This window comes from Nyctereutes procyonoides, unplaced genomic scaffold (genome assembly GCF_905146905.1).
Source record: "Nyctereutes procyonoides isolate TBG_1078 unplaced genomic scaffold, NYPRO_anot_genome, whole genome shotgun sequence".
NCBI lineage: Eukaryota > Metazoa > Chordata > Mammalia > Carnivora > Canidae > Nyctereutes > Nyctereutes procyonoides.
In genome coordinates, this window is record NW_026575131.1 from 57,280,255 (window position 1) to 57,300,595 (window position 20,341).

At 67.3% G+C, this 20,341-nt stretch overlaps 1 protein-coding gene across 3 annotated transcripts; it reads left to right on the plus strand.

The window, feature by feature from the left end:
• Positions 1-2,553: 2,553 nt before the first annotated feature.
• ATP8B3 (ATPase phospholipid transporting 8B3) lies at positions 2,554-18,548 on the plus strand. Of its 3 annotated transcripts, XM_055343518.1 has the most exons (28): positions 2,554-2,710; positions 3,859-3,917; positions 4,360-4,451; positions 4,844-4,957; positions 5,951-6,049; positions 6,168-6,229; positions 6,374-6,446; positions 6,512-6,582; positions 6,696-6,778; positions 7,788-7,946; positions 8,040-8,128; positions 8,763-8,953; positions 9,025-9,233; positions 9,967-9,998; positions 10,083-10,239; positions 10,467-10,655; positions 10,731-10,843; positions 12,055-12,219; positions 12,295-12,406; positions 12,986-13,061; positions 13,141-13,264; positions 13,404-13,788; positions 13,862-14,085; positions 15,986-16,069; positions 16,209-16,448; positions 16,622-16,760; positions 16,952-17,079; positions 17,969-18,548. In XM_055343518.1, the coding sequence occupies exons 2-28, from the start codon at positions 3,869-3,871 to the stop codon at positions 18,494-18,496; spliced, it is 3,987 nt and encodes a 1,328-aa protein (XP_055199493.1). In that variant the 5' UTR covers positions 2,554-2,710; positions 3,859-3,868; the 3' UTR covers positions 18,497-18,548. The 3 variants fall into 3 exon arrangements, with proteins under 3 accessions (XP_055199493.1, XP_055199491.1, XP_055199492.1); XM_055343516.1 differs by lacking the exons at positions 2,554-2,710; positions 3,859-3,917; positions 4,360-4,451; ... (4 more) ...; positions 6,512-6,582; positions 6,696-6,778 and having other exon boundaries at positions 6,964-7,946; XM_055343517.1 differs by lacking the exons at positions 2,554-2,710; positions 3,859-3,917; positions 4,360-4,451; ... (4 more) ...; positions 6,512-6,582; positions 6,696-6,778 and having other exon boundaries at positions 6,964-7,946; positions 13,862-14,049.
• The last annotated feature ends 1,793 nt before the right edge of the window (positions 18,549-20,341 follow it).

The following is a 20,341-nucleotide window of genomic DNA, read 5'->3' on the forward strand; positions in this document are numbered from 1 at the left end:
TTGGGTACAGTGATGGTGGGGGCAGTACCCAAGTCCTGTGAGGCAGGGGGTTTGCGCCCGGCGGGGGCGGGGTGGGGTGAGGAGTCCCAGAGAGCCACACCTGTGCAATGCACGTCTGAGAAGCTACCACAGAAAGGGAAGGGTGGCCCCCGCCCGCCGTGCCCCGGCCTGCAGCTCCCAGGAGGTGCTGCTGTGCATCGCGCCCAGCCTGGGCGCCTCGGAATCGGCTGCCTTGTGAATGTGCCTCTCGGGGGTGGAAGGGCCGGGGCTGTTCAGCTGTCCACCTTTGGTTCATTTAAAATGCAAAGTGAAGCCAGAAATAACCTCACGGAGGGAGGGGCTGGCGCTGGAGTCCCTGGGTCTGGAGGCAGGAACACAAAGGTGCTGGCAGGAGGGCTGCCCGGAGGAGGCCCGTGTCAGGCTTCTGCCGAAGGCCTGGAGAGCAGGGTCCCAGGCTGAGGACACAGCAGCCTCTACCCCCGAGGTGTCCTGGGCCAGCACTGCAGAGGACTGGTTGCCCTCTGGATCCTGGGGGCCCCGGGGGGCAAGTGTCGACCAGCCACTGTTGTGCTCTTGTGACCATTGGAGTTTCTCCCACCTCTTCTGAAAACAAGTAGTAGTTTCCTAAATAAATGGTGCAGGCCTGTTTCTGTGGGGTTTCTGTTTCTTTTTAGAGAGAGGGACCAGAGTGAGAGGGAGAGAATCTCAAGCAGGCTCCATGACCCACGTGGAGCGCGACACAGGACTGATCCCACGCCCCTGAGATCCTGTCCCGAGCTGAGATCAAGAGTCGGGTGCTTCACCGACCCAGGCGCCCCCGGTTTCCGTGATCCTGGTGGTGTCTCCTTCCTCCCCAGAGCTGAACGAGCCCCCGGGGAGGCCCTGAGAATGGTTGCCAGCTTCTAGCTGGCCAGATGCTGACTCTTGGAGGCTGCAGGGCCTTTGCACATCCTGGGGACGGGATGGGGTCTGCAGGCCCCTCCTCATGGCCAGTCCTGGCAAAATTAGAACAATTTGTGCAAGCCCTCCTCTGTCATCCGGGACACCCGTGGATAGGCGCTGGATGTGTGCTCGGTGATTGAATAAGAGGCCTACCTGCCCCCCTCCTCCCCAGGCCCAGGAAGGTGTGTGGAGTGGGAGGTGGCTGCCCTGTTGGGGGGGTCACATCCTGTGTGCCGCCCTCACCACACCAGCACTCACTCATTCGTTCATTCACCCAGCATTTGCTCACAGGTGTCGCCAGGCAGCCGGGCGTCTGGGGCTTGGCACGGGGGGCAGGTACCAGGTCCGCTGGCTTAGAAACAGGCTAGAGGGAGGGGTCCCAGGGCCCAGAGGGAAGGGTGGTGAGGGTGGGGAAGCCCAGAACCAACCACCTTCCTAATTTCCACACTCCAGACCGTGTCTAAAAGTGAAAATATGAAAGGCAGCGCTCAATCACCACTTCTGTCGCCCAAGTTTGCCCCTCCCCTTGAACCCCACTCCGGGGGCCCTAGCGTCAGCAGCCGCTCCCACATACCCCCGCCCTGGCTCCCGCCTCGGCCATGGCCCCGCTGCACGGCTGTCTCCCACCCCTGTCACCTTCAGGGAGACTCCCAGAGCCCTGGCCGCCCGCTGGGTGGACACACACCCGTCCAGCACCCCGTGGGCTTCCGCTAACGCCTCCCCCGCCCTGCGCCCAACACTACACCTGCGCATAGAAGGTGCTCCCTTAGCAGGTACAGGACGGCACGCAGCTTGCGCTTGTGATGCCTGTGCGCCCTTCCCGTGTTCCCAGCCCCACTCCGGCCCTCCGCAACCCTGGCTAGGTCCAACCCGCCCTACCGAGGCCCTGCTCCTAAATCATGGTCCCCTTAGTCCCCTGGCCCGGACAGAGGCCCTCTCATCCGGCCGGCCCACTGACCCTCCCCAGCCCCAGCCTGGCCCCACCTTGACACCCCTCCGCTCCGTGCGAAGCGCCCACCCTAGATCGGGGCCCACCCTCGGCTGGGCACACCTCTGCAGAGACCTCCTCCCCAGGCTCCACCTCTGCCACGCCCCCACCCCCGGCCTTCTCCGGAAGGCCCCGCCCCTTCCCGCCCCTTCCCGCCCCTTCCCGCCCCTCGGGCACTATTTACAGAACCTGCCCCTAGCGCAGCCCCGGCTCAGGGCTCCGCCCCCCGGGCCTGCCGGCCCTGGGGGGTCCCGCCCCCCACCACCACCCCGGACCCGCCTGTTTCAATTCACAAGACCCCACCCCCAGAGCTGCCCTGGCCCCACCCACATTCCGCCTTCTGGCCCCGGCCCCGCCCCTCGGGCGCGTCACGTCACAGGCCACGCCCACATAACAGCCCCGCCCACCGCCCCGCCCATCTCGAAGAGGCCCCGCCCCCACCCTCCTGGCCCCGCCCCCGGCCCCGCCCCGCGCCGCCCGTTTCAGGCCGGTTGGCTCGGGGCCAACAGCTGCGCCGCGCGCCCCGCCCCGGCCGCCCGCGGACCCCCGCCCCGGCCCGCGCCAGTGAGCGGCGGCGCTCCCGCTGCTGTGCGTCCCCCGGCGCCCGCGCACCCTCTCTGGACTCCGCCCAGCCTGAGGGCGTGAGGTCGCGGCGGCCTCCGTGGGGCGTCGCCGGAGGTTTGCGCGGGGCGCAGTCCGCGGAGCGCCGCCGCCCCGGGGTCCCGGGGTCCCGGGGGAACCGTCTGGGCCGCCGCCGCCGCGGGATGCTCGAGACTTGTGGTGAGCCGAGTGGGAGGAAGGGGACGTCCTCCTGCCCCACCTGAACTTGGGGTGGACCCTGGCCACGGGGCGTTCCCCCGACCCATCTGCCCCGCGGGGCCTCCCCGGGCCCTGGGTCCCGCTCACCCCGAGCCTCGCTTGTCCTCGTCTGGCGAATGGGCGCTGAGCCAGGCCCGCCCCCTCGGGGCCTGGGGACTCGGTGCCCTGAGCCGCCTGCCATCTCCGCGCCGCGCGCTCCGGACTCCAGCTCGCAGCTCAGACAGGGAGAGAAGCAGAGCGGAGAGGGGGGATCCGAGCTGGGATGGGGGACGCCGCAGGGAGAGGGGGAGCCCGGAGGAGGCACGGGGACCAGCGGGCCCGGTCTGAGAAGTATGAGCTGAGAGCAGAAGGGTGAGGAGGCGCCCACCCGCTGCGGCGAGGCTGCTCCTGGTGGAGGGCACCGCGGGTCAGGGGCTCGGGGTGGGGGCCGGGGCCCCGGGGGAGCTGCTGCAGGAGGCTCAGGTTCCTGCGCCTACGGCCAGAGTCTGAGTCCGGCCTGAGCTGGATGGTGGGAGGTTCCAGGCTCCAGAGAAGGTGTGGTGTCCGCCCCCTGTCCCCCCCCCCCCCCCCCCGCCGTGGTTGGCTGCCCCAAGACCATGCTTAGGCCTCCCACACACCCTCCAGATCCGACATAGAATCTGGGGGCCCCCCTTAGTCAGCAAACACGCATCAAGCCCCTAAGTGGGCCTGGCATCGGGGATTGGGGCAGGAGACGGTGGCAGGACCACCCCGGAGGACCACCCGGAGGAGGTGGGCGCGGGCATCCCAGGGGAGGGGGCGGGGTGGGAGTAGTGGCCTGAGAAGAGCCTTCATCCAGGGGTTGGGCTTTAATGGGGAAGACAAGGCAACCGTCAGTTGCTAACTTGGGGGCTGCTGATGTGAGCCCCTTGTGGGCTCGGGGGTCAGCCTGGGACCCCCTGGGCCTGAGGACACCCAGAGGACCCAGCCAGTGGCGGGAACTTGAGCCCTGGGATGGGGCCACTGATGGACACGGGAGGTGACATTTTAGAGGGTCTGCTCTCAGGTGTGAGTTCCCGGAGGGCAGAGAATTGGACGATGGGGACCAGCAAGGGCTGGGCCCCCATGTGACCTTGCTCCCCCCACCCCAGCCCCACCAGCATGGGCAGTCTCCGCTACCAAGAGGACTTCGAGGAGGAGAAGAACTCAGGTGTGTGTCCTGGGTCCGGGAGGGGGGGGCGAAGGGGACCCCATGCAACGGGCCCAGTGTGGGCTCCTGTCGGGTTACACGTGTCCCCGGAGCTGATGGCTGAACGCTAGGTCAGGATTCGGGGCTTGGAGCCCATCCCCTTGGAGCCCGTCGCTGGGCCTCAGTTTATGCCTCTGCGGAGGGCACGGGTGAGAGTGGGTCTCCCAGAGCCTGTTCTCTTAGCCCAGGGATGGGCCCGGGGTGGCGGGCGAGGGGTCACCCCATGGATTCCGGCGGGCTCCCTGCAGGGGGGCCGGGGGGCCGTGCCGCTTGTTTACCGGCTGCCTGGCCTCGAGCCGAGCGTCTCCAGCGCTGGGTCCCCTGGGCCACCCGCCGTCCTCTGGGGCGTCGTTAGCCCGAGTGTGCCCGCGGCCGTGCGCGATGCCTGCCGTGTCCGCCGCAGCGTTCACCTGGGAGGTGCAGGCCAACAGCAGGTCCTACAACAGCCAGTTCAAGAAGAAGAGCTTCCTGTGCTGGCAGAAGAAGAAGCATCAGGTGGGCGCCCTGGGCCCGCGGCCGTGCTCCCCGCTTTCACCCCAGGACTGCGGCCTCGGGCTCAGCTCCCCCCACCCCGGCCCCGCGCCCGTTTGCGTTAGCATGAGTTAGTAAGGGCCCTGGAGAGCGCGGGGCGGCGACAGGGCTCTACCTCCAACCCATGCGTGTGTCATCCTGGGGGATACTGAGTCACGGCTCTGCCCCCTGAGTCTTCACGCCCGAGGGGGCTCAGAAATGCTGGCTACGGCTCGGCCTTCAGCGGGCACTCGGTGGACTCTGGCTCCAGACCTTGCACTCAGTGGGCGCTCAGTCAGTGCAGGTGGCAGCCGGAGGGCGGGCCGGGGCCGGTGGGCCCGGGCCTGCGGGCGATCTCATGCTGGCTTCCGTTCCAGAGCAACGTCATCTGCACGGCCAAGTACAACGTCTTTTCCTTCCTGCCCTTGAACCTGTATGAGCAGTTCCACCGCACGTCCAATCTCTACTTCCTCTTCATCATTGTTCTCCAGGTGTGGCGGGCTGGAGGCAGCGCCTACTCCAGGGAGCCCACCCTGACCATCCCTGCCCCAGCGCCCTGTAGACCCAGGGCAGTTTCCCTGGGCTGCGGTGCGCATGGTCAGCGGGTCCGTGGCTGGGGCCCGACGGCTCGGCCCAGGGCCTGGCACACAGGAGGGGCTCAGTGTTTGTTGAATGATGAAGGTGCAAGCGTGGCTCCTTTAGGCGCCAGCAGGACACGGTCCCCCCACCCCCGGGGGAGACAGTTTGGGACACAGGACCCGTGGCGCTAGCCCTTGCGGTGCTGACCCCAGGGCGAGGATGGAGCGGGGGTCAAGGGTGGTCTCCGAACTGCCTGGGTGGCCTGGGTGGGATGGGCAGGGCAGTGGTGCCGAGGTCCAGCCCTGGGCGGTTTCCAGAGCACCCGGACCCTCACCCAGCGTTGCCCTCTGTTCTGAGTAAAGATCCACTGAACCTTACTGAGCACCTACTGTGTGCAGGTCCCGTGCTAGGTGGTGGTGCTCAGACCTGAGGGATGACTGGAAGGCGTGGGGCTGGGGGGGGGGTGCTCTGTGAGAGGGACAAGGGACAGCCTGAGGAGGGAATGGACTTGGGCTGGGAGGGCTTCCTGGAGGAGGTGACATGGAGCTGGGCGGGGAAGGGAGGAGTGTGCTGGGGAGAAGTTTTGGGCAGTGAGGGGAACCAGAGGGACAGAAGGACAGAGGGACCAGAGGGACAGAGGGATAGAGGGACAAAGGGACTAGAGGGGACAGGGATAGAGGGGACCAGAGGGACAGAGGACCAAAGGGGACCGAGGGACAGGGGTGGTTGTCCCCACGTCTGGCGGAGAGGGGGCTGGGCAGCACGTGGACATGGGCCGCCAGGCTGAGAGGCTGGGGGTGGGGCGGGGCCAGGGCGGGGCGGGGCCAGGTGAGCGGCGGGGGCGGGGCCAGGTGAGCGGCGGGGGCGGGGCCGTCCGGCGGCCCCTGAGCCCCGCGGCCCCCCAGGGCTTCCCCGAGATCTCCACGCTGCCCTGGTTCACTCTGTTTGCGCCGCTGCTGTGCCTCCTCGTCATCCGGGCGGCCCGGGACCTGGTGGATGACATCGTAAGTGGGGGCGGGCGCGGACGGGGCCTGGCCCTTACCTGGGGGCCCGGGCGGGGCGGGGCGGGGCGGGGCGGGGCGGGGCCGTCCCGTCCCTCTGACCCGCCCCCTGTCAGCCCAGGGGCGACACAGGAGCGACAGGATCGTCAACAACAGGCCCTGCCAGATCCTGGTGGGGAAGAGGTGAGGCGCCGGCGGGGGGGGGGGGGGGGGGGGCGGGGCGTCCACCCGGGGCGCAGGGGCTCGGCGAGGGCGGGGGGCCGGAGTGGGGGTCAGCGAGGGCCGGCCCCCTGCACAGAGGGACCCTCTCGGCCCGTCCCCCCGCAGCTTCCTGTGGAAGAAATGGGCGAACCTGCGCGTGGGAGACCTGGTGTGCCTGCACAGAGACAGCGTGGTCCCGGTGAGCTGGCGGCTGGCTGGGGGGCGGCGCCCCGCTCCCCGCCCCCAACGCCGTTTCCCCCGCAGGCCGACCTGCTCCTGCTCGCCAGCACCGAGCCCAGCAGCCTGTGCTACGTGGAGACGGCGGACATCGACGGGTGAGCGCGACCTGGAGCGTCCCCCTGCGGCGGCGAGGTTGGGCCAGAGCCCGGAGGCCCCCCCGCCGCCCCCCCGCCGCTCACCGGCTCCCCGCTCCCCGTCCCGCCACCAGGGAGACCAACCTGAAGTTCAGGCAGGCGCCACCCATCACGCACCACGAGCTGACCAGCCCCCGCAAGATGGCATCGTTCCAAGGTGCCAGCTCCCACCTGCTGGGGGAGGCGGCTGGCCCCGGCCTGTTCCACGGCCCTCCGTCGCCCCGCGGTCACGCTCCCAGGGCTGCGTATTATCAGGCGACACGTTCCACGTATAAGATGCTGGAAGTTTGATTGAAAAGGCACCTGCGCGGCGGGCGGGAGGGCCGTGGGTGGCACCCGTGGGCACCCTAGTGTCCATCTGTCCACCGGGAGAGGCCCAATGTTCTCCTGGCCCGCTGTGAGGGGCAGTCGGTCTAGAGGGTTCCGGAGCAGAGTTCGCCCTGAGCCACGGCCCCCCTCCCGACACCCACGGACAGGTGCCCGTCTGTCACGCTACCCCGGGGGAAAGCCTCCCTGGTGTGGGGGGCAGCCTCCTCCCTCTGGGCCCCGACCTGCCCCAGCCGCCCCAGGTCCTGCAGGGCAAGGCCCCCGGTTCCAGAGCGGGGAGCAGGTCACAGAGGCGGCAGGAGACGCGGGCCGGCCCCTGGCTCTCCAGCCGGTCCAGCCGTGGGCAGCCCCCATGTGCACTTCCAGAAGGAACGCTGGCTCTGGGTCCCCCCGGGCCCGAGCCCCCACCTCGTCGTCATCCTCACCCTGCCCGTGGCCAGCCCGTGACCCCCTATTTTCTCAGACAGAGGAGGGCTGGACATGCCTGCTGCGCGGTGGGGGAAGGGCCTCTCCCGCCACCTGCTGGAACAGCCCGCGGTGCCCCCCGCATTTGTCCCCGTGGTCTCAGGGTGCCCGATGCCGGTGTGCTTCCCTTCCTCTCCACCTCAAGCGTTTGTTGAGCACCTGCTGGATGCCAGGTGCTGGCGAGGCCAAGGCGGACGTCAGGGACACCAGCACCCGAACAATGTCTAGGGACACCCGAGGGCCGAATCCACGAGCAAGGGGCCTGGGGGAGGGCTTCTGCGCGGAGGCGCGAGTCCTGGTGCCCGGAGGGGCCGGCCTTGGCGTGCCGGGGGGAGGCGGCCGGCCCTCAGCGCCCCGACCTCGCTTGCCCCCAGGCAAAGTGGTGTGTGAAGAGCCCAACAGCCGGCTGCACCACTTCGTGGGGTGCTTGGAGTGGAAGGGCAGGAAGCACCCCCTGGACAGCGGCAACCTGCTGCTGCGCGGCTGCAAGGTCCGCAACACGGACACGTGCTACGGGATGGTCATCTACGCGGGTACGGCCGCCCGGCGCCCGGGGCGGGGGTCTGCGGGGAGCGGGCACCTGTCCCGCGGCGGGCGGGGGGCCTGAGCAGGTGCAAACCCCTCAGGTTTCGACACCAAGATCATGAAGAACTGCGGCAAGGTCCACCTGAAGAGAACCAAGATAGATCGTCTGATGAACCGGCTGGTGGTGCTGGTGAGGGGCCTGGCCTGGTGCCCGCAGGGGAGGGGTCCCCCAGGTCCCTGCGGCCGCCTCCAGGCCTCAGTGTCCCTGCGTGCGGATGGCGCGGCCGCCTCCTGGGACGGTTCCCGGAGGACAGCCGTCTGGCAGTCACGTCTCCTCCTTCCGTGGTGAACTCTGAGCTGCTGGTTCCCAGGCCCCGGAGGGTGCAGGGGCAGGGGGCAGGGGCAGGGGCAGGGGCAGGGGCAGGGTGTGAGCCGCCGGCCTCCCCTGACTGGCAGTTAATTTTTTGCCCCGTTAGTTTTATCTCTTTTGAAATCTTGTCGCTGAAGGAGTGTCCCCCTGCCTGCCCCCCTGCCTGCCCCCCATCTGCCCTCCTACCTGTCCCCCTGCCTGCCCCCTGCCTGCCCCCTGTCTGCCCCTTGCCTGCCCAACTGCCTGGCCCCTGCCTGCCCCCCTGCGGCACCCCCACAGCCCCCCCAGGTCCCCACTGCAGGACCCCTCTCCCTGAAGCCCCCCTGCCTGGCCCCAGGAGCCCCCGCAGCCCCCCCTTGCAGCCCCCTCCCCCCACCCCCCGCCGCCGCGGGTGCATCCCCTGTGTCCTCACTCCAGGACTCCCCACACTCCAGCGGCCCCTCTGTCCCCACAGATCTTCCTGTCACTGGTGCTGATCTCCATGGGGCTGAGCTTCGGTTTCTGGTTCAAGGTGAGCGAGTTCAAGGCCAAGCACCACTACGTGTCGTCCAGTTACATGCACAGTGTGGCCTCCGAGACTTTCATCATCTTCTGGGGCTTCCTCATCCTGCTCAGCGTCATGGTGCCCATGGCCATGTTCATCATGTGAGTCCCAGCCCCCCCCCCCCCCCCCCCCGCCTCCTGGGCCCGGGCCTGACCCCGCGGCTGCCTTTCAGGGTGGAATTCATCTACCTGGGGAACAGCATCTTCATCAACTGGGACGTGCAGATGTACTACGAGCCGCAGGACAAGCCCGCCAAGGCCCGCAGCACCAGCCTCAACGACCAGCTGGGCCAGGTGGAGTACGTGTTCTCGGACAAGACGGGCACGCTCACCCAGAACATCATGACCTTCAAGAAGTGCTGCATCGGGGGCGTCATCTATGGTGGGGACCCCGGCAGCGCCCCACAGCCTCCCTCAGCCTCCCTCAGCCTGACCTGCCCGAGCTGCCGGCGTGGTCTCGGGACCCGCCGAGGGCCGCGGAGCCGGGCTGTGCACCTCTGGGGCCGCCGGGTGTCGGCCTCCGGGGTGCTGGGTGTCCACCGTCAAGGCATCTGCCCACACGTGGGGAGGGTTCTGGGTTTTTACACGGAAACCTTTCCATGTGTCACGAGACCGCGTTCTCCTTTCGGCTTTCCCCCCAGTTGGCCTCCTTAGCTCTCGGCGCAGGGCTGTGGTGGGCGGGCCCCGGGCCTTGTAGACTGGCGCGGGTCGAGAGAGGGCCCGCTGGGTGGGACCCGGTGGCTCGTGCCCTCCTGTGGACTCCACCCACCCTCAGCCGGGGTCGGGGGGCAATAGGAGGCGGCGGGGTCTGTGGCGAGCGGCGTGGACCCCAGGCCAGGTCTTCTGATGTGTCTAGAAGGGCTGGGGACCCAGGTTCTTATGCGGAGTCGCCCAGTTTCTCAAAGTAGGCAGCCAAGTCCTGTTGTGACCCGATCCCAGGAGGGCCCCACAGGCGGTGTGGCCCATGGGGCTGAGCCGCTCGCCGGGCCGCCCGTGGGGACCCCGGGAGCTGCGGCTGCACCTGGCCCTCCTCAGTGCAGAGCCCCGGGCCCAGCTGGTCGGCTGCACCCGACGGGGGTCCGGGGAGCGAGGCCTGACGCGGGGTCTTTCCCCAGGCCCGGATGAGGACGAGGACACCCCAGCTAAGGTGAGCCCCGGCCGCCCTGCCCCGGGTGGTGGGGGCCCGGGCAGCAGCGGCCCCGAGCCCCTGCCTGCCTCACCGCGCCCGCAGGAGGACCCCTACCTCTGGAACGAGTTTGCCGACGGGAAGTTGCTCTACCGGAACTCGAGGCTGCTGCGCGCCGTCCGCGCGGGAGAGGACAGGCTGGTGCGGGAGTTCTGGCGCCTGCTGGCCATCTGCCACACCGTGATGGCGCAGGAGAGGGACAGTGCGTGCGCCGACCCCTCCCCGCCGGGGGCGCGGGCCCTCAGACGCTCCCTGGCCCTGGGGGCGACCAGGCCTGAGGCCCAGCACCCGCCCCCTCCGCTGGGCTCGCCCCAGCAGCCCGCACCGGCACCCCATGTCCCCCCCGGGTCTGCCCGCCCCCCAGCTGTGACGGGACCGCTAGGGATGAGTGGGAGGGCGCCCGCCCCACCCTGTGCCTCCCTCCCCCAGACCGGCTGGTGTACCAGGCAGCGTCCCCCGACGAGGAGGCGCTGGTCACCGCGGCCCGGAATTTTGGCTACGTGTTCGTGGCCCGCACGCAGGACAGCATCACGGTGATGGAGCTGGGGGAGGAACGGGTGTACCAGGTGCTGGCCATGATGGACTTCAACAGCATACGCAAGCGCATGTCGGTGCTGGGTGAGCGCCCGGGCCCTGGGGGGGGGGGCGGGGGCGGGGGACAGTGTGGGCAGCCAGGCCTCCTCTGCTCTGCAGTCCGCAACCCCGAGGGCTCCATCTACCTCTACACCAAAGGCGCTGACACGGTCATCTTTCAGCGCTTGCGCAACAAAGGCACGCAAGAGTGGACTACCGAGGAGGCCTTGGCTGTGAGTCCTTGTGGGAGGAGAGGCTGTGGGGGGCAGGGGACCGGGGGTGAGGGCACAGGGACCGGGAGAGGAGGCCGAGGAGGCGAGTGTGCCAAGGAATGGCAGGCACCCGGCTGGCCACGTCCAGGTGTCCAGGTTGTGCACTGCACAAGCCCCACCCCAGGCTGGGAAGGAGCTGAACTCTAAGCTGTGTGTGTCCAGAGGGCACCTCTTCTAAGTCTCACAAGGACACCCTGTGGTTGGACATTGGCCCTGGACACCGTCCGCCTCTTCCCAGCCTGGGTGCTAACACAGCCTTGGCCTCCTGGCCTCCAGTCTTCTGCTCCGTGGGTGACGCCCGAAGTCCTCTGCCTGGCTGCTGAGACTCCATCTGCCTGTCTCCTGCTGGCCTCTCTAGCTTCGTGGCTCCTTGTCCCCAGAGGGTTTCCTGGGACCCCCAGTTTCCAGGTGGCAGTTTGCCTCCACCTCAGGTGGTGCCTCAGGGCCTTCGTACACACTGGTCCGTCCACTTGGCATGCCCCTTCCTGTCTGTCACTCAGGATCTTCTGGTCCTCAAACCTCAGATGCGAGGCCCCCACCTCCAGGGAGGTTTTCCTGCCTCAGCCCTGACACAGGCTGTCGGGTCCTGCCAGGTGTCCTCCCTGGCCCAGCCCGGACCTTGTGAGGCCCCCAGGGCTTTGCTGGGTGTCCAGCATCACTTAGCATGGGGGCCGTGGGTGTGTCTGGGGAGAGCTTGTCCTGTGTCCATCCCCCGGGGCTCCCCCTGTGCCCTGCTCTGCGGGGGGGGGTTGGGGGCGGCCTCTGGTCTCCAACTCTGAGCTGGGGACACGCACACAGAGTAATGACACAGAGCCCAGGAGCTCGGCAACATGGCTCGGCTCAACTGCCTTGGGGAACAAAGGGGTAAACTGAGGCACGAGAGCAGCAAAGACCTATCTGTTTCTTCTGATGTGCAAGGATGTCCCCGAGGCAGGATCCCTCCTTCCTGCCCCCCCACCCCGAGAGGGCCCTTGAAGAGGGAGGCTGAGTGGGGCAGAGACATCCCTAACCCCACGGCCCTGGCAGGAGGGAGGGTCTTAGGGTCTGTTACGAATGGCCTCATTCCTGGCTGGGGAGGCAGGGCCCTGGGGGGCCGGGGAGCGGGGGTCCACGGGGCAGGGGGCCGGCGGGCAGCGAGAGGGTGGTGCCAGGCCCACCGGCCCGGCCCGCAGTCCTTCGCAGAGCAGACCCTGCGGACCCTGTGCCTGGCCTACAAGGAGGTGGACGAGGCCGTGTTCGAGGGCTGGCGCCAGCGGCACCAGGAGGCCAGCATCCTGCTGCAGAACCGGGCGCAGGCCCTCCACCAGGTGTATGAGGAGATGGAGCAGAACCTGCAGGTGGGCCGCGTGTGCAGGGGGGGCCCGCAGCCCCCACACCTGCCCCGGAGCTGAGTCCCCACCCCCCGCCCCCAGCTGCTGGGAGCCACAGCCATTGAGGACAGACTGCAGGACGGCGTGTGCGACACCATCAAGTGTCTCAAGCAGGGGAACATTAAGGTGTGGGTCCTCACAGGTGATAAGCAAGGTGGGTCTCAGGGCGGTGACGCCCAGCGCAGGGGGGCATCTCCTTCGGGTGGGCTGGCACGGAGCGTGGGCCCGTCACCCCTGTGTGACGTGGGCCAGCCCAGGGACTCGGGGCCACAGCAGCAAGGAGCCTCAGGCCCCGGGCGCCCCGACTCTCCCTGCCCTGGGCTCTTCAGGGGCCAGCAGGGCCGCATCAGGACCTAGGCCTTGGGCGCCGACCCGCAAGGTACCTGCACTGACGTCCTGCGGCTGCATTAGTATAAACACAGATACCCAAGTGGGTTATGTTCTCTTTTTTCTTCTGATTTTAAAAGAAATTAAGTCATTTTTGTGGGTGCCAAGAAGCGCCCATGGGTGGCCGTGCTATGTCTAATGAGCCCTTCCTTGGCCGCGGCCCCCGGACCCCCCTCCTCGGGGGCCTAGCCTGGGCCAGCGGACCGACCGCGGTGGGGACCCGAGCCGACCTCTCAGGGCCGCCCGTCATTGGCGAGGAGGGGGAGGGGCCGGGTCCGCGTCTACGCAGCCGGTGGGCATGGCCCCAAGCCAGGGGCTGCCGGGCGCTGAGCCGGCTCCTTTGCAGAGACGGCGGTGAACATCGGCTTTGCCTGCCAGCTGCTGTCGGAGAGCATGCTCATCCTGGAGGAGAGGGAGATACTGTACGAGGTGGGGCGGGGCGGCGGGGGGGCCTGGGCCCCGGCGAGCCTGGTGACCCCGCCGTCCGTCCGTCGTCCGCAGGCAGATCCTGGAGGCCTACTGGGAGAGCAACAACAACAAGCCGCACGGCAAGGGCAAGGGCCATTGGAAGAACCAGTTCCTGCCACACATCAAGGTGGCCATGGTCATTACCGGGGAGTTCCTGGTCAGTGTCCCCTCAGGGCTGCGACAGGGCCCGGGTACCGGGGGCTCAGCCTCTAATCGCCTGGCCCGGGAGGAGGGGCCGGTGGGGGCGCCCTGGAGCCGAGGCTGCGGCCAGTGATGCCCCCCCCGCCCCCCCCCAGGACCAGGTGCTGCTGTCTCTGCGCAGGGAGCCCCGGGCGCTGGTCCACAGCGTGAACGTGGAGGTGGACGAGCCCTGGCAGGAGCCGGCGGAGCAGAAGACGGACTTCCTGCGGGCCCGGCGCATGTCCCTGATGTGGCGCGCCCTGGGGATCCCCCTGCGGGGCACCGGCCTGGCGCCGCAGGCCGCGGCCTCCAGCAGCAGCGACATGCTGTGCGTGCAGCGGGAGCGCGCCTTCGTGGAGCTGGCCTCGCAGTGCCAAGCGGTCATCTGCTGCCGGGTGACGCCCAAGCAGAAGGCCTTGATCGTGGGGCTGGTCAAGAAATACCAGCGCGTGGTGACCCTGGCCATCGGGGACGGCGCCAACGACGTCAACATGATCAAGAGTGGGTAGCGGGCGGCGGGGGCGGCGGGGCGGCGGGGCGGCGGGCCGCGGGGCTGACGGCCGTGCCCCCGCAGCTGCGGACATCGGCGTGGGGCTGGCGGGGCAGGAGGGCATGCAGGCGGTGCAGAACAGCGACTACGCGCTGGCGCAGTTCAGCTTCCTGAGGCGCCTGCTGCTGGTGCACGGGCGCTGGTCCTACGTGCGCGTCTGCAAGTTCCTGCGCTACTTCGTCTACAAGTCTCTGGCCAGCATGATGGTGCAGGTCTGGTTCGCCTTCTACAGCGGCTTCACCGCGCAGGTGCGCTGCGCCGCCCGGGGCCCCGGGCGCTGGCCCCCAGGGGCGAGGGGGCTGCGTCCCTGACCCCTGGGCTCTGGGCCGCGTCGCGGCAGAGGTGACACGCGCCCTCGGGAGCTTGGGAAGGGGTGGCAGGCGGCGGAGCCACCGAGCCCGCGCCAGCGGGAATGAGCTCCCGTCACCGAAACCGCGGCCCAGAGGCGCCAGACACGAGCGTGTGGTGTGGGTTTGTTTTCCTTCTTTGTTTATAGGTATTCCTCAGATGTTCCTTTTTAAAAAGAATATTTATTTATTCATGAGACACACCCACACGCACACACACGCACACACACGCACAGAGGCAGAGACACCGGCAGAAGGAGAAGCAGGCTCCCTGCAGGGAGCCCGATGTGGGACTCGATCCGGGGACCCGGGGTCACGCCCTGGGCCGAAGGCAGACGCTCGACCGCTGGGCCACCCAGGTGCCCCCTTTTTCAGGTGTTTCTATAAATGGAATTGTTTGCTTGATTTGCTTTTGGGACTGTTCGCTGCCGGTGTATACAAGCAGGAGTGATTTTTTGAGTTTTGGTCTGTGCCCCACAACTTTGCTGAATCTGTTAATCGGCTCTAGCAGCTTCCTGGTGGATCCTATGGGAGTTTCCGCGTATAGGATGGTGCCCTCTGCAAACAGGGATCTCTTTGCTTCTTCCTTTTCTACCTGAATAGCACTTATTTCCTTTCCTTATCTGATGGCTCAGGCGAGGACTCGCAGCGCGACGTCGCGCAGCGTTGAAGGCAGGCGTCGCACGTGCTCGGGCCCGTGCGGGACAGCGGCGGTTCCTGTGCGCGTGTGTCAGCTGGAGGAGCCGCGGCTTCTGCTCTACTTGTCCATTCGGCGTGTGTTCCTAGCAGGGTGCACTCGGGGGTATTACTCACTGTGTATTTTGTGCTCAGATTGTCCCTGATTTGTCCTTCGGACACGTGCCCGCCGTTCTCCCCACTTCCCGGGGCTGCAGGACTCCCCGTGTTCATTTTGTACGTTCCTGCCCCAGCGCTGCCGCAGCCCTGCCCACGGGGAGCCCTGGCCCTCGGTGCTGAGACACCGGGATCTCAGCGCTGTGTGCTCGCCGGCCCTGCCATGTAACCGCGTCATATTAACCCCGTGGAGGTGAACGTCTACACCTGTGTCCCCTCGGTGTCTGCCTGTCCATCCATCCATCTTTATTGAATATTAAGAACTATGAGTTCACAGCGATCCGCGTGATTCCAGTCCCGCGGGACGAGGCTCCGCGTAGCCTTTGCCACGTTCTCATTTGTGATTCTCTTCTCTCAACAGTGAGAAACCTGATTCTTGCAAGATCTTTTATTGTCCCTTGTTTGCTCGATACCAGAGCGCACGTACGGGGATTTTAGAGCCGAAGCCCATATTCCGTTAGCGGGGTTGCATTCGTCCTCAGGAGCGCTACTCGCCCCAAGGGCTCCTCCGCGTGGTCACCTCCCGCAACCTAAAAGGACAAAATACCCCACATCCTCAGGTCATTTTTCCTCCTGTGGTTCTGCATTGAAGCCACCGCCTTAAAAGGACGGAGGGACGCCTGGGGGGCTCCACGGTTGAGCGTCTGCCTTCGTCTGCCTTCGGCTCAGGGCGTGACCCTGGGGTCCTGGGATCGAGTCCCACATCTGGCTCCCCGCAGGGAGCCTGCTTTCCCTCAGCCTGTGTCTCTGCCTCTCTCTGTGTCTCTCATGACTAAATAAACAAAATCTTAAAAACAAAAACAAAAACAAAAACAACACAGGACAGAAAGGGGGCAGTTGGGCAGTAATTAGACGCCCGCCTCTCCTCTCGGCCTTTCCTCTCCCAGCCTTCATCAAGCCTCCTGTAGGCCGCCCCTGGTCTCAGCAGGTCTGTAACTTGACTTTTCAGCCTCTGTATGAAGGCTGGTTCCTGGCGCTCTTCAACCTGCTCTACAGCACACTCCCCATCCTCTACGTCGGCCTGTTCGAGCAGGTGAGCAGCCCCCGGCCCCGCCACCGCCTCCCCCTCCCCTGGAGACGCTCCGGTGTCCACCCTCCCCGGAGGGCGAGGGGCCGACCCCACTCCCCACCAGGTCCCAAGAGCCTGCCACTCGCCCCCGCCCCACCCCCAGGATGTGAGTGCCGAGCGGAGCCTGGAGCTGCCCGAGCTGTACGTCGCTGGCCAGAAGGACGAGCTCTTTAACTACTGGGTCTTTGTCCAGGCCCTTGCCCACGGCATGGTCACCTCCCTGGTCAACTTCTTCATGACCCTGTGGGTCACCCAAGACTCAGCTGGGCCCATCAGCTTCAGCGACTACCAGTCTTTCGCGGTGGTCGTGGCCCTGTCGGGCCTGCTATCCATCACCATGGAGGTAGGCGGGCCACCAGCTGGTCCCACTCGGGGCCCTGGGACACGAGGCACCGCGGTCTCCCGGCGCAGTGACCCTGCCGGGGGCTCTAGCAGGTGCCACTCGTGGGCCCCGGGGATCTGGCCCCCACTGGAGCCCTCGGTGCCACCCTGGCTTCGTCCTGTCTCCCCACTCAGGTCATACTCATCATCAAGTATTGGACAGTCCTGTCTGTGCTGGCCATTGTCCTCAGCCTCTTCTTCTATGTGGTTGTAACTTGGGTCACCCAGAGTTTCTGGCTCTTCCAAATCTCACCCAAGACCTTCCCATTTCTGTGTGAGCCCCCAGCAGGGGGTGGGTGGTGGGCCCTGGAGAGGGGGACCCGCTTTGCCCCTCTCGGAGCCTCTGTCTTCTCAGCTGCCCCAGGGGTGCATGCAGGGGGGCGGGAGGAGGGGACGGTGTTGGGTGTCAGGAGGCTCTGTGGAGGCTCCAGCCGGGGTTGGGCTGTGACCCTGCCCTGTCACTAGATGCTGACCGAAACGTGCTGTCCCACCCCTCCATCCTGCTGGTCATCCTGCTGAATGTGTCACTAAACACCTTGCCCACACTGGCCCTGCGTGTCATTTACCAAGCCCTCAAGAAGCCTCGCCCCAAGGTGAGAGCCAGGGGTCCCTGTTGCACTCTCTTGGGACCCCTCAGCCACAGCCTGTGCGGGAAGACAGAAGCTCCAAGACACAGGGGGCGGTGGGAGGAGTGGAGACCCGGGCACACATCCGGTGCCCTTGGAGCAGGGGACACCAAGTAACAGGCCCCAGGGTCACCCTCAGATGGTCAGGCTTGGGGTTCCACAGGACAGAGCAACTTGGGGTCCGTCCACACCCGATGGGAACGGGTACCCACTGTGTGGCCCGTCCATACCCGGGATACGACCCAGCCCTGGGAAGGAAGGGACCCCAACACCTGCCCCCACATAGATGGATCCCGAGGACACCGGGCTCGGGGAGGGGACCCAGACCCAGAAGGACGGCTCCCGCAGGACCCCACTCCCAGGAGATCCCCAGAGGAGGCCCGTGCACAGAGACAGAGAGGAGGTGGTGGGAGCCAGGGGAGGGGGGCGGGGGTCAGTGCTTCCTGGGGACGGGGTCTCTGTGTGGGGAGATGGAAGGTTCTGGACATGGTGGTGGGGGTGGGTGCGCGGCGGGTGAGGGTGCTCCGTGCCCTGAGCTGTGCACCTACGGGGGTCACGGAGGTACGTTTTGTGTTACACGTATTCTGCTAAAAAGAAAACAAGTGTGTGTGGGAATTTAGGGGCTCCCATGACCGACGCCTAGAGGGGCCCCAGGGCTGAGCGGAATAGCGGACCCGAGCCTGCCCCCTTCTGCCCTCAGGCTGCACACTCGGCCTCCCAGGCCCACCTGTGTGGGCATCGCCACCAGGGGGCACCCAAGGCACCCGGGGGTCGTCCAGGGTCGGGGCCCCGAGGGCGGGGGCGGCCCGGGGGCGGGTCCCGAGAGGTGACGGTGACCGGGCTGTCCCGCGTGCAGGAGGCGGAGGCGGCCCCGAGCGAGGCGGCGGCGGCGGCGGAGGGGCCCCAGCTCCGCCGGGAGTCGCGGGGCCGGCGCTCCAGCTACGCCTTCTCCCACCGCGAGGGCTACGCGGACCTGATCACGCAGGGCACGAGCCTGCGGAGGGCGCCGGGCCCCGACAGCGACCTGCTGGCGCACGAGGCCCACCCGCCGCGGGAGCCGCCGCCCGGCGCCACGGAGGCCCCCCGGCTGCCGCGGACGCTGTCGTTCGTGGGGAGGCGGCGGCAGGGCAGGGTGTCCTCGGAGGACGAGCCGCGCACGGCGAGCTCCTGCGCCACCGTGGACCAGCGGCACGCCCGGCAGCCCGGCGCGGCCCAGGACGCGGGGAGCTCGCCGCAGCCCCTGCCCGAGGCCCCGGGGAAGGCGTCGCGGTGGGGGGTCCCGCCGCCGCCCCGGGGGACCTGGCCCTCCAGCTGGCGGAGGCTGCTGCAGCCGGTCCGGCGGGGGCCGCCCGACCCCGAGCGCTCGGCCCGCGGGGAGCAGTGACGGCCCGCTCGCTCCGCGCCCGTGTCCTTTGCTAATAAACCGATAACCCACCTTTCCCGGCTCCTCCGGGCTCGCTCCGGCCCGCGCGGGCGACCCCAACACCTCCCTCTGCTGGCCCGAGGGGCGATTTGCAGGAAGAGTCCTGGGGGGAGGGGAGAGGCGAGGAGAACCGGGAGGGGAGCAGGGAGGGGAGCAGGGAGGGGAGGGGAGCGGGGAAGGGAGAGGGGAGCAGGGAGGGCAGTGGGGAGGGGAGGGGAGCGGGGAGGGGAGCAGCTTCCCCACCAGCGCGGCTCCGCCCTGCCGACTCTCCTGGGACTAGGTCGGCCCCATCCAGGCTGCCCCAAGGCGCCCCCTCAGAGCAACCGCGTTGGGCCCCAAGCGGGAGGCCGAGGCCCCCCGGGGAGACACACGCTCCCCCGCCCCCCAACACTCCCCGTCCCCCAACACGCAAATCAGCGGAGTGAGTAGAAAATAATTTATTGGAGAAAAACAAAACAACAAATCCAGCACAGCAATGGTTAACAATGACGATGATTTTAACTTTTCAGCCTGTCACCTGAGGGAGGGAGGGGGAGGGCTTCTGATCCCTCCAGCCCTGGGGGGGACTCGGGTGACCCAGCCGGTGCCCCGTGGGAGCAGCCTTAGTGTCCAGTGTTGATTAAACACTCAGGGCCACATGGGCTCCTGGCACTCCCTCCCTCCTGCCGGAGAGAACCCCCCCAAAGACCAGCCCTTGGGGTGCCGGGGCCCCAGCGGGGAAGCCCAGGAGGGGCTGCTGGGGGGGCTCACGCTGCTCTGGTTCCAGAGTGGAACGGCCCAAATCCCAGGTGGTGCTGGGCTGGACGGGAGGGGCCCTGCAGCCTGCCCCCCACCCCGGGCCTCCAGGGGGTCCTCCATGACCTTCAGAGTGAGGTCCCGCCTCCCCCAGGCCCCTTCCTGGGGCCTGGCTCGAGGGGGCCTCCCCGTGGGAGCTCAGCAGAGGTGGGACCACTACCCCAGAGCCCCCTCTCGGGAATCTTACTGGGAGGAGCCAGGAGGGGGGCTCCACAGCCGAGCCCCCCCCCCCATCCCAGGCCAGACAGAAAGGTGAACTCCCGTCCAGCCCAGGGCCTGGAGCCTGGGTGCCTGCCCGGGGCGGGGGTGGGGGTGGGGGACTGTCTCAGGAGGGCACTCAGCATCTCGGGAAGTCGGGGTGCGCCCCGGCCCCCACCACCCTGGGCGACAAGACTCGAATTGGCTGATTGTCTCTCTCCTCTGAACAAGACACTTGGGAATTCATGCTCACGTGAAACCAGCTGGGTTGGGGTAGGGGGTCCGGGGTGGCGGCCACACCCACTGGCCCCCCAAGAACCAGGAATGGGAGACCCAGGATCTCCCACCTAGTTGGCACAGGCAGGTGGCACGTGGGTACCGGGAGGTGGAGACGGGGCTCAGGCTGAGGCCCTGCGACTCCCCCGCCTCCCAGTCCCCCGTCCCCGTCCCCCCACCCGAGGCCTCGCCCCCCTCCCGCCGCTGGACACAGACCCTCAGACAGGGGGACACGAACACAGAGCAGCGCAAAGGAGCACGACCCAACTGGAGCGTGAAACACAACCATGCGACACGGACCCCGGGGCCCCGCCCCGCCCCCCCGCCCCCCAGCACATCAGCGTCAAGAAAGAGTACATTAGTCATGCAGCAAATCAAATTCCATTGTCTTTTTTTGGGATTTTTCTTACTTTTTTTTTCTTAAATTACATTTGAACACAGAACACATAGAATAATAAATACTCTTATCAGACACGACTCCAAAAAACGAGAAACAGAACACGCCGGAGAACAGAAAGGTACACTCTCTCTCTCTCT